At 41.9% G+C, this 12,628-nt stretch overlaps 1 protein-coding gene across 6 annotated transcripts in view; it reads right to left on the bottom strand.

The window, feature by feature from the left end:
* The window catches only part of SH3TC1 (SH3 domain and tetratricopeptide repeats 1), a 58,941-nt gene that overhangs the window by 27,957 nt on the left and 18,356 nt on the right, over window positions 1-12,628 (bottom strand). For 4 of the 6 annotated variants that reach the window (XM_074951755.1, XM_074951754.1, XM_074951756.1 and 1 more), the window contains 4 exons: window positions 11,184-11,255; window positions 8,427-8,554; window positions 3,267-3,317; window positions 1,226-1,331 (listed from right to left, as the gene is read on the bottom strand). In XM_074951755.1, the coding sequence (XP_074807856.1) occupies window positions 1,226-1,331; window positions 3,267-3,317; window positions 8,427-8,554; window positions 11,184-11,255 (357 nt within the window). Of the gene's footprint in view, window positions 1-1,225; window positions 1,332-3,266; window positions 3,318-8,426; window positions 8,558-11,183; window positions 11,256-12,628 lie in introns of those variants that run through there. The other 2 variants (XM_074951757.1, XM_074951759.1) reach the window with 2 other exon arrangements.

Here is a 12,628-nt window from a genome sequence, read left to right as displayed (position 1 = left end):
CATCAGTTCCCTACTTCTTCCTAACATTTTTCATCCCTAACTGTGTGGAATTCAAGACTCAAGAGCAAAAACATTGGCATCAGGATCATGAATAAACTGAGCAAAATTATATGTCTACAAATGAAGTTCTCTAGATGGAAAACATCATGGGATTTTCCATCTCTGACATATTTCCATGCAGGATTCTCTCACCACTTACTTAGTCCCAAACTGTCAAAATTGTCCTCCAATATTGGATGCTCAACTTCAGACACCTAAGAGGTGCTGAGCTCCCAAAACTCCAGTTAAAGTCAATGGAAGCAACCTGTGTTCAGCAACTCTCAGAATCAGGCCTAAGGCCCATATTTTCAAGGGTCAAAATTTGAGATAGCTAGAGCCTGATTCCAGAGGTGCCGAACACCTTTCAGCCGGATTTGGTGGTGGTCAACATCTCTTAAAAGTTTGGTTCTAAATTACTGAAGTTGAGCACCCAAAAATGTAGGCAATGAAAAAACATGGACATGTTTGAAAAATTGCCCTTAATTTCCTATATAAAACTCTCCATGGTGTGGTCAGAGATTAATCTGGCAGACACAAATAGCTCATCATTTCTGTATTCTGAACCTTGTATGCCTTACATCTCAAAACTCTCACTCAGTGCAATAGGACATAGAGATGATACCATTTTACAGAGTTTAGAACATGCAAGGCCTATATTAGAATGTCTGCTTTGGAAGATAGCTGAATAATTATGCATGCATGTGAACTAGAATATCATCCCTAGAATCATACTATCTATGTGACAAGAATGAGTTTTATTTTTTCTTTAAGATGCCACTGTTAATAGGATAATTAATTCTCCTTGGGAAAGACAGTATTAGGAAGATGGAGGCTTGGTCCAGTGTTTAGGGTTCTAGTTTGGGCCATGGGATACCTGCGTTTAATTCCTGGTTCTGCCACAGATCTCTTGGGTAAGTCATTTCATTTATCTGTTCCTCATCTGCAAAATGAGGATAATCGTACTTCCCTACCTCAAAGGGTGTTGTGAAGATATAAAAGACTGAGGTGCTCAGATGGGGGGCAGATAGATAGTATTGCTTTAAAACAATCAAAATTATACGTTAAGAACCAGTGCTTTTATCTTGCTAATCCCTTTCAACAATTGTTTCCAGCTAATCAAAAAGTTATGTCTACAATAAAAATACAACAAAAATATTGAACAGTCCTGCAGATGAAATTGCTTTACCAAGGGAATAGTAGGTTAAAAACTTCCATATTTCTTCAAATGTTTTAAATGTCACCACTATTAGGTCTTGGTCACTGTGAATAGACAACAATCTGGCAGACAGCTCCTAACAAAGCAAACAAACACATTATTTCATTATACTCTTACAGATAATAATAGATTAATTAAGTTATATTAGTAATTAAATTCAAGAAAAATGTTTCTATAAACACACACACAAAATCTGAAAATTAAAAAGCTGAGGTTCTTCATAGTGTCAAAAAGAAAAGGAGTACTTGTGGCACCTTAGAGACTAACCAATTTATCTGAGCATGAGCTTTCGTGAGCTACAGCTCACTTCATCGGATGCATACTGTGGAAAGGAAGATGATGTCTGTCTGTATCTGTACAAGTTTTTTCATGCAGTTGATAGATTTCCACTCCATACGGCTAAATGCAGTGCCTTGCATAATGACAGGTGTCAGAGTAACAGCCGTGTTAGTCTGTATTCGCAAAAAGAAAAGGAGTACTTGTGGCACCTTAGAGACTAACCAATTTATTTGAGCATGAAAAAACTTGTACAGATACAGACAGACATCATCTTCCTTTCCACAGTATGCATCCGATGAAGTGAGCTGTAGCTCACGAAAGCTCATACTCAAATAAATTGGTTAGTCTCCAAGGTGCCACAAGTACTCCTTTTCTTTTTGCGAATACAGACTAACACGGCTGTTACTCTGAAACCTTTCATAGTGTCAGTTATTCATCCACATTGCACATACAGAATAGATGAAAAAATACACACTCCACTAACATCAATGGCAAAACTTCCATTGGCTTCACTGGGGCCAGGATTTCACCCAATACCTTTAGCTACCTGTTTGGGTCATAAACATTCACCTAAATGTATACTGTGGACAGATTTCTCATCTCATTTATACTCTAAAGCTACATTGGCCACTATAAAATTCCATTACAGTAAAATTCAGAAGAAGAGTGTTTTCGTTTGCTGTTTTCCCGCAGAAAATTTAGCTAAGCTCCCTTTGCCGACAGAAATGAACAGTTACTACAATTTACACCAGTGTAACTGAAACCGGAATGTGATCCTGTGTGCGTGTGAGTGAGTGAGAGAGTGTGTGTGCATGAGACAGAACATTTAAAAGCTTAACTAATAATATTACACCTGTGCCTTTTAGGGGAGTTAATGTTACTGTGAAAGCCCACAATAAAAGGTGCACTATGAATAAGACAAGGCATGAACGAGGCTGGGGTCTCTTTCTCATAAGCTGTGTTGGAGCAGTATGTAAACCATGTCTGCAGTTATAAAGGTAAGAGCTACACAGCCCGGCAGGAGACCCCCTCATAAGCTAATGGAGATACAGTATTCCAGCAATTTCTAGCCAGCAGTCTTATTATAGAGAATGATTACCTTTCAACTACGAGATGTTTTAAAACTGTGGGCTAGAGCCTCAGCAGAGGAAGTGACCTTTTATCACAGTGCATGCACAAGAATGAGAATTAAGGTTGAGTTTACTGTGTTGCTTCCCAACTGTGGCACGCTCATCCTTAATGTTCTAATAAGGCAGGATTTTAATGGAACATGTGTCAGAATATGGAGAGCACAATAAATCGCCTACTCTTCAAAGTAACCTATGGCTTTGTCTGGTCACAAATTTGCGGTAAGTTTTATGGAAAAAAAAGTTTTAAAATGATATAATTAATTATGAAAGTGGTTTAGGTTGGACATTAGGAAAAATTGCCTGACTGTCAGGGTGCTTAAGCACTTGAACAAATTACCTAGGGAGGTTGTGGAATCTCCATCACTGGAGGTTTTTATGAACAGGTTAGACAAACACCTGTCAGGAATGGTCTAGTTATTACTTAGTCCTTCCTTGAGTGCAGGGGACTGGACTAGATGACCTATTGAGGACCCTTCCAGTCCTACATGTCTGTGATTCAAAGATTATTAATTCTGTAAAGAAACTGCCACACAAAGGTATGTTTAACACAACCTATGCCAGATAACATTTCACCCACTGTTCCTTAATAAAAGAGTACTGACCTCCTTTGAAAAGCGCTTTGAAGTCTTCCAATGAAAAGTGCTATATGAGAACTAAAAAAAAAAAAAAAAGGAGTACTTGTGGCACCTTAGAGACTAACAAATTTATCTGAGCAGAAACTTTCGTGAGCTACAGCTCACTTCATTGGATGCATTAAGTGGAAAATACAGTGGGGAAATTTGTATACATAGAGAACATGAAACAATGGGTGTTACCATACACACTGTAATGACAGTGATCACTTAAGGTGAGCTATTACCAGCAGGAGAGTGGCGGGGGGGGAATTGCAACTTTTAGGTCTGTAATCGAGTGACCAAAGAGATTACAGACTTAAGTTGCAGTTCTTCAACAACAAAAAAAACTTCAAAAACAGACTCCAACGAGAGACTGCTGAATTGGAATTCATTTGCAAACTGGATACAATTAATTTAGGTTTGAATAAAGACTGGGAGTGGATGGGTCATTACACAAAGTAAAACTATTTCCCCATGTCTATTCCCACCCCCCCTCCCACATCCCACTGTTCCTCAGACGTTCTTGTCAACTGCTGGAAATGGCCCACCTTGATTATCACTACAAAAGATTCCCCCCACCCCCGCTCTCCTGCTGGTAATAGCTCACCTTAAGTGATCACTCTCATTACAGTGTGTATGGTAACACCCATTGTTTCATGTTCTCTATGTATGTAAATCTTCCCACTGTATTTTCCACTGCATGCATCCGATGAAGTGAGCTGTAGCTCACGGAAGCTTATGCTCAAATAAATTTGTTAGTCTCTAAGGTGCCACAAGTACTCCTTTTCTTTTTGCGGATACAGACTGACACGGCTGCTACTCTGAAATATGAGAACTAGGTATTATAGTAGTATTTTACTCATTTCAATATCTTGGGCAATATTCCATCAATTTACACACAATTTATGTTATTTTTCATTTACATACCATAAATGGATTACAAAAAAATACTGCTGTCTCTTTAAAAAACTGAAGCGTCATATTCCCAGATGGTCCCCCTCATCTGCACATAGATCTATGTATTCCAGTCTCTACACCTGATTAAATATTAATACAAGAACAGAATTACAGTCTTCTGCGACCAAAATCTATTAATAAATTGCCTCCAAAGGCTGAAATATCACAACCTCTAGGCATCCTGCATTACTCAATATCAAAACAAATTCACCATTTTATAAGTAAATTTGGCATTATAAATCTTGCTTTTCTGACAGTCCTTTTCCTAAATCTGTTCTTAAACACTAGCAGAGCCTTAAAATCCAGTCATTTGTGCACAGTCGTTTCCCCCGCCCCGCCCCCAAGAACCATGCATCAAAACAGACTAGCAAGAAAACAGGTTATAAAGTCTGTAGAAATAACAATAGCAGATTGGTAATAAGAGATCTTGCACAGGAAAGAGACAACATGTAGAAATGGATACTATTAACTCAATGCTAAGTAATGAAGATTTCAGTGTTTGACTTGTTAGTGAGAGAGACGGGGAATCCATATTAAAATGGATAATGCAAACATGAACCATGCAGAAGACAACCACAGAAGATCAAATAGTTATCATTCCACCAACATGAAATGATGATGATTCAAATCATTTTTGAAACTGATGCTATTGAGTAAAAATGTTTGGACTCAAATCTATAGCATCCCAATACTTGGGGGCAATCCTCTCCAGGTTTGGTGAGGAGCAGTGGTGAGCTGGAGCCGGTTCGCAGTGGTTCGTTGGAACCAGTTGTTAAATTTAGAAGCCCTTTTAGAACCGGTTGTTCCACGAGGGACAACCTGTTCTAAAAGGGCTCCTAAATTTAACAACCGGCCAAATGTGGCGTCTTAGGCGCCGACTCCATAGGTGCTCCAGGGCTGGAGCACCCAAGGGGAAAATTTGGTGCACCCACCGGCAGCTCCCTGCCCCGCCTCCGGCCCCAGCTCACCTCTGCTCCGCCTCCACCTCCTCCCCTGAATGCGCCTCCCCGCTCTGCTTTTCCACCCCCCACCCCAGGCTTCCCACAAATCAGCTGTTCACATGGGAAGCCGAGGAGGGCTGAGAAGCAGGCAGTGGCTTTGCACTCAGGCCCAGGGAGGCGGAGCGGAGGTGAGCTGGGCCGGGGGGGGGGAGAGGGGGGGGCGCGAGGCGAGCCTCCTGTGCCCCAGCCAGTAACACGGGGGGTGGGGGCGCGCCGGGGAACCGCTCCCCGCCCCAGTTCACCTCCGCCTCCCTGGGCCTGAGCGCGAAGCCGCCGCCTGCTTCTCAGCCATCCCAGGCTTCCCGTCGAACAGCTGATTCGTGAGAAGCTGGGGGGGCAGAGAAGCAGAGGAGGGCAGCGCATTCAGGGGCGAGGCGGAAAGGCGGTGAGCTGGGGCTGGGGAGCTGCTGGTGGGTGCTCTGCACCCACCAAATTTTCCCCGTGGGTGCTCCAGCCCCGGAGCACCCACAGAGTCGGTGCCTAAGGCGCCACTTTTGATGTGATCAGTGGGGAAGCAGCCGCTCCGCCTGCTAACCCCCTAGCTACGCTCCCCCGCCCCTAGGAGGCAGAGGGACCTGCCAGATGCTTCCTGGGAGCCGCCCCAGGTAAGCACCGCCGGGACTCCCCACCTTGCCCCCCAGCAGGTCCCTCTGGCTCTTAGGGGAGGGGTGGGCACCCACTACGGTGGCCCATGAGACCGTCCTGCCCAGTTCTGAGGGCAGTCAGGGGACAGGGGTGGATGGGGCAAGGGTCCCGGGGGGGGGGGATGTGAAGGAATGCGGGGGGTTGGATGGGGCAGGAGTCCCGGGGGGCGGGAGTGGGCAACGACCCCCTTGGGGGGTGAGGAGGGACCGGTTGTTAAGATTTTGGCAGCTTATCACTGGTGAGGAGCTCATCCGTAACGCAAACCCGTATTACAGGAGAATTAAAAAAAAAAAAAAAAATGAAACCATGCCACTGATATGTAATTTAAAACTACAAATAGCCAGCCCTGATAAATCCAATATTTATGCCTCTCTTCTTTACCCCTCCTCTTTTGCTTAGGAGCAAGCAATCTAGGCAACTTTGGTAACAGAGAATGGTTTCAAATGGGCATGAGAGTTAAGTATTACAAGCAGAGTGTCAGTTTAAGGCAAAATTAACAAAACTGCTTGGAAAAATGTGACTTTTTTTCCTTCCACTTTTTTACAAAAACACAAACAGCTAAAACTAGCTAGTTATGCTTTACATGCAATGCATTCAGCAGTTTTATTTAAAATGCCTTCTGCTTTGTTCTCCAGTATTTCTAGTTCCATTGCTATGGTAATAATTTTATTGTTTTGGGTTTTTTCTAAATCTAGAACATAATGTCTTATTCCTTTCTTTACAGACATCTGCTATACACTTAATGTAACGTATAGTAACAATCACACTAATAAATAATTGATCCTATTCTTGTCCATTTCAATATCCCAAATACTGTGGCTTATTTCACTTCCTCCAGTTGGGTTCATTTGTTCTATCAGTTGGTATTTGAGCTAAGACAGGAAGGAGTGCATAACAAGTCTAGTCTTGATTTTCACTGAGAGTCAGAAGATACAAAGGTGTCCACATGATTGCGTGTATCAATTCTGTGATCATTTATAGTTTGTCCCTTTTCATGTTTCTTCTTTTTCTGTAGACAGATTCTGCTTTCATTAAGTCAAGAAACTACTACTTCATGCCTATAGAGTTGTTTTCTGCATCCAGGTCAGAGACAAAGATACAAAGGATCTTACTTCCAAACATTCTTAATTGAATATTTTCAGTACACACAGTTTAGTGATATGGATAGCATTTCAGGTCCCTGTTACATTTGTATAAATTGTACAGTACCTGCAATTTGGAACTTACACACGTTATCTTATTAAATGAGTTGGTCTGGCACCTCTCACAATAGTTAGAATTTTTCTCTCTCTCTCTCTCTTTCTGTTTTTCTCCCACTTTTGTTGGCCAGTTTCACTGGTAGGATGTGTTCTAGGCACATCCTTTTATACCTCCATTATGTGCATTAAAAGTGTGTATGAGGAAACTCAAGAGCTGTACCAATTTTCCATTTCTATATCCTGAATTCCATTTGCTTTTCATTGGGATGTTAAACTCCGTACTTGGTTTAACTGGTATTTTCTATTATTGTGGCGCTGTCTCCAGTGCATTACTCTAATCCGGTCCATTAATGAAGTGAAGTAGCCAGACTTTTAGAAGTGCTTACCTTGCAACACAGCCCATTTTTCTTAAATGGAGTTACTGAGTCCTGACTTCTTTTTAATACCTGGCCACTCTGAGTGCCTAAACAGGAGCTGAGCCCTTTTGAAAGTTTGGCCATTATTGTCTATATTAATATTCATTCATTTTACTATATTTTGGATTTGTATGTATCTGAATATTTGGTAAACCTGCATGTTTTCTCTCTCATTTTACTTCATCAAACAGATGTTGTAATAGTGTGATCTGTCTGATCCTTTGAGCACTGGAAGTAAATTTCTGATATAAATAAGATCAAGGTTATCCCAGAGTGCCACTGTCTCCATTATTATACCTTCTGTTCCTAAATACGTAACAGCTTCATGCCATATAACGAATGGGCAAAATTCATCTGGGTTCCTAGTGTCGGCGCAAAGCCCTACACATCACTTAAGCCCTGGTTGCCTATGCAAACCTATCAGGCCAGGTTGCCTATGCAAACCATGTGTGTAATAGGAATAGTTTCCTCATTGGTCCTGCATAAGCCAATATAGAGGGTCCTCTTGTGAGAGCCTGTGGGCCCTTGAAGGGGGGGGAGGGGACACAGGTTGCTACCACCTTCACATTTCCAAACTCAGGAGCACCCATTTTTGCTCCCCTGTGCCAGATGAGGTGAAGGAAAATCAGTCCTTTAATTTACATTAAATGGAGTAGATTGAAGCCAATGTCAACTCCTGCAAGCAAGTATGGCCCAGAGACATGTAGAGATCCCATTTTGATCTGAGCAGTTTTGGTCACCTCCAAGTCAAAAATGACAGTGTCTGTGGACTGCATTTGACCACCTTCAATTTATACACACACATATACAAATGGGAGAACAGACCCTTGCATGTTTCAGAGGTTAGTTTGATGATGCTGAAATGTTTTGGTAGACTCTGTTATTGATAACACCCCAAACTGTTCTGTAAATATACCAGAGCTGACTTACACTAAAAACTGCCATGACCTCCCTGCTGTCATTCTCCAGAAGACGGAGTCGTCCTCTCAGTTCTCCCTGCAGTCGGGGGTCAGGAAGTCCGCTCTTTCGTTTTACCATGATTAGCTTCAGGGAGATATCTGAGAAGAATATTGGTTTATAGTCACACAAGTTCTTTGGAATGGGAGAGCCAGTTCTGCCGCATTTCATTTATCAAGAAAAGGCTACTCTGCTGATCAAGAGAAATATAGAATAGAATACCACCACTAGCATGACATCCATGGACATTTGCTAATTCTGAATCTACAAAAATACAAGGTTGTAAAAAAATAGTGAAACTCACCAGAATACAATGAATAATATTGTGCACTTTAACCTATTCCCATTACTCGGAGCAGCAATTTTAATAGGAATGACAATGAACTTTCACTTGAATGGGCCCCAAAGCACTTTACAAACCAATATGCTATAGAAACAATACACGAGGATCACTTCACCTACCACTCACATGCTAACATCTGTGGTGAGATGTGGCTGCTATTTAATAGCAGCTGGCAACATCACAAAAAAGTTTGAAAGAAATGAAAAATAACTTTTTCCAGCAGAAGCTGTGGGTGGGAGAAGGAAATTAGGGTAGATAGAATGTAGGTAGTTACCCTGCCTGAGTTAGAATTGAGCCAGGATACAAATTATTACTAGAACTGGTCATGTTTCCTCTGACCCCCCACTCCACCCCCATGGAAGACTTTGACTTTTTGTTGAAAAATCCACAACCAAAAATTTTTGGCTGAAACACAGACATTTTCAGTTTTCAGATGAAAAGTTTTCAACAAAATCTCAAAATTATCCATATAAAGCAAAAAAAAAAACCCCAAAAACCAGTCCTACTTATTATTCCCACTCATAGAATCTTTGAGGCCAAAATGAGCAAGACCTTGATTTTACATGTCTTTAGAAGTAGGGCACCAATAAAACACAATGCCCTCTAACAACAGTCTGAGGAACTGTTTCATTCCTAATGCAGAGGGAAGAGAGCAACCTATTGAAAAATGTGTTCTCGCTAAGCCTTACCTAAGTGATTGTAATACCTTCCCCAAAATTGTATCTTCACACATTGTCCTAAACTGTTATGCACTGTTAGGAGTCACTTCTCCGAGTACCATTAACATTCTGACAGGCTCAGTTAATATTAAAGCTAATGTAACAACTTGTAAAATCTCTTTAAGGTTGGGTTGAAGGGTGTTATGGAAGGGCAAAGCATTATTAAGAAAATTGTTATTTAGCTGCGCATCAGTAAACTTAGACACAGTCATGAACATGATAAACTGTAAATGCTCTGAATACTATTGCTGAGATAAGTATTAATTTGTACCACTGACTCATTCACTTCCTTTGCAGCTATTAAACAGTACTTCAACCACAATAAATCCTAAAAACCATTATCAAATTTTCAACCAAATACACACACACGCCCCTAATAAATAAGCAATTTCTGTACTTAAATACTAGATTCTTTTTATGTTTTTTCTTCAAATTATTCCAAGAAATTAACCAATAATCCTGATAAATCACCCCCTTAATCAGCTAAAGAGTTAATATTGACTGATGTGAAACACTTCTCTCTGTAGAGGTTGAGCATGCTGCCCCCTTGGCCAATTTAGAACACACTTCAGGACTCATTAATATCAATTGGAGTCTACCTATTTATGTTACTAGGCTCTGAGTCAGATCTTTAAGAAGTAAGGGCTCAATTCTGCAAGGCGCTGAGCACTCCAGCCTGATTCAGTGAAAGACTTAAGCAGTTGTTATTCATTAAGGTTATTCCCTTAAAATTAATTACTTATGTATTTTGCTGGATCAAGCTAGAGTGCTCAGCATATGTGAATCTCTCCATTAACTTCAATGGGCTTTGGATCAGGCTCTAATCAATTGGGACCAATTGGAATTCACGGAGTTGCATTTGCTTACAGTATGTTCAAGTTGGTCTATGTTCAAGTTCTGGACCAAATGTCTAACTCACCAGAGCACAGCACTGCCTTTAGGACACCAAACCATCTTGAGGTATCGTGCAAGTCATTTACCTATGCATATATGTAGTTACTCTATTTGCTTGAAAACAAGGAAAAATCAGCATGAACTACAGTGGTTGCCTCTGAAAATTTTATCCAATGGACTATTTATATTCCCCACAGGTGAGGGGGGGAAACCTAAACAAACAGAACAGAAACATGAGATTTTCAAGTCATTGAGCAGAACATGAGCTGCTCAACAACCATAAGTACTAGGGCTCAACTCCCATAAATAATAGGACTGCAACCCTGCTGCACCTCCGTACCCAGAAAGTATTCCTACATCTTTGCTAACAGATACAGCACGGCCAAACCTAAGGGTTCACAAAACATAGAGAGGGCACTAAAGATCACGAGATTGACTTGAAAATCATGATATATAATAAATATTAAGTTATTCTTATGGTGCCTTCTGGCTTGAGACCATTGAAGGTACAATCTGTAAACATTTTCAGGCTTTTATCCATGAAGACTTCGAATTTTGTTTTTTAAATAAAAGCTGAGATTCTCAACATATCACATGCCTCCAGGAGCTAAGGTTTTAAAAAAAAACATTAAACATTGTGAGACTTGTGATAAAATTGCAAGAGTTGGCAACCCTGGAAATATCACTTATCTAGTAGCTCAGCTGAAGAGCAAAGGTTAGTGGAAAAAAGCGAATACTCAAATGATGTGTAACAGAGAAAAAGGTCCTTCCTACCTGTTGGAAAACTCTCTGCTGGACTGGGTGGTATCCTTGAACTGGCCTTCAAGCAGTTATTCTGAGAAAAGTCTATAACAAATAAAATGGCTAGTAAGAGGCATTTTCATAATCAGACTGAGTTAACAAAGCATAAACATATTTTTAAAGTTCTGATCCTTTGCAGTGAACAGTAAAGAAAAAGGTTGTTTATGCACAAAGAAAGTCCCAAAGACTTCTTAAGGGAATTTAAGGGTTTTTTAAGTCACCCCGCTCCAGAAGGAGAGATGGCAGCTCAGTAAACTGAGTGGCCATGCTATAAGGCACTGGCAAAATCTCCTCACGCTGCCTCTTTCACTTCTGGGCCTGCTCTGGAAGAAGAGATGGAGGCTCAGTAACCCTCTGCCATCTCTCTTTTCAGAGCAAGGAGCCAGTTTTAGTGGTTCCCCATGAGGGATGGGGAACCCCTCCCTCCAGAGTCCAAACCCAGCTCAACTGCCATCTTTCCTTCCACTCACATCAGGCACCTTCCACCCGAGCTGAGCCCACCACACTGGGATCTACATCTCCAGGGACAGGAAACTCTAAATGGCAAGGGTTGTACCACAGAGCCCAACCCAGAGGAGCAACCTGCAACTGAGCTCTCCAGGGCCGCTGGACAGGAATTGCCCAGCGTGGTCTTCCCAGCAATGGAGCGGGGACTCTCCAGCTGCGCCACATGCCCCTGTCCAAGCCCCTTCCACTCCCCCTTCTCTGGCTGACCATGATTCTTTTAATCCTCTCCTTACCAGTCACAGAGCCACCTACTCTCCCCTGATCAACAATATCCTTCTGCCTTCAGTCGCAATATCGCCATGCCCTGAGCCCCAATATCTCCCCTTTTCTGCCTTCTGCTCTCAGCCCCAATATCATCCCTGTCCTGCCTCTAGCCCCCAATATCTCCCCTGCTCTCCCTCTGCTTAACCCCCGGCCCCTTGACATACTCAGTGCTACGCCAGTCACCCCCATTCCTGCCCCCCATGGATCTCAGCTCCTCAGGTCTGCCTTCTGTCCAGTGTCACCAATTAAGTGATTCTATCATTAGATCTAGCAAAAGTCACCAGAATGTCACCAGATGCCATTAAAAGTTTAGTTCGGTGACTTGTCACAGCGAAGCTTGAAAAAATCTGTAGCAGACCTAAAAAAAAAATAAATAAAATAATCACCAGATCTAGTGACAAACTTGCTCAATTGGCAACACTGTGGAGGCTGCAGTGTGAAGAGACGGCGCCCCTGCCTCCCGGTACGCATGCCTCTGCGAGTTCCAGCCCTTCTTTCCCCCCGCAGGACTTCAGCAGTGTAAACCGGCATATTCTGTGATTCTATTTCCACTCAGTGTTTTCAACACAGTCCTACGGCATTGCATGAATACACCTCATGTTGAGGGGAGCCAGTAATGTTTGCCTCCTTGCAGAGTAGGCTGGGGT

Source organism: Natator depressus, chromosome 4, assembly GCF_965152275.1.
Source record: "Natator depressus isolate rNatDep1 chromosome 4, rNatDep2.hap1, whole genome shotgun sequence".
NCBI classification, from domain to species: domain Eukaryota; kingdom Metazoa; phylum Chordata; order Testudines; family Cheloniidae; genus Natator; species Natator depressus.
Note: the sequence above shows the minus strand (reverse complement) of the source record. Positions and strands in the feature narration are given on the sequence as shown.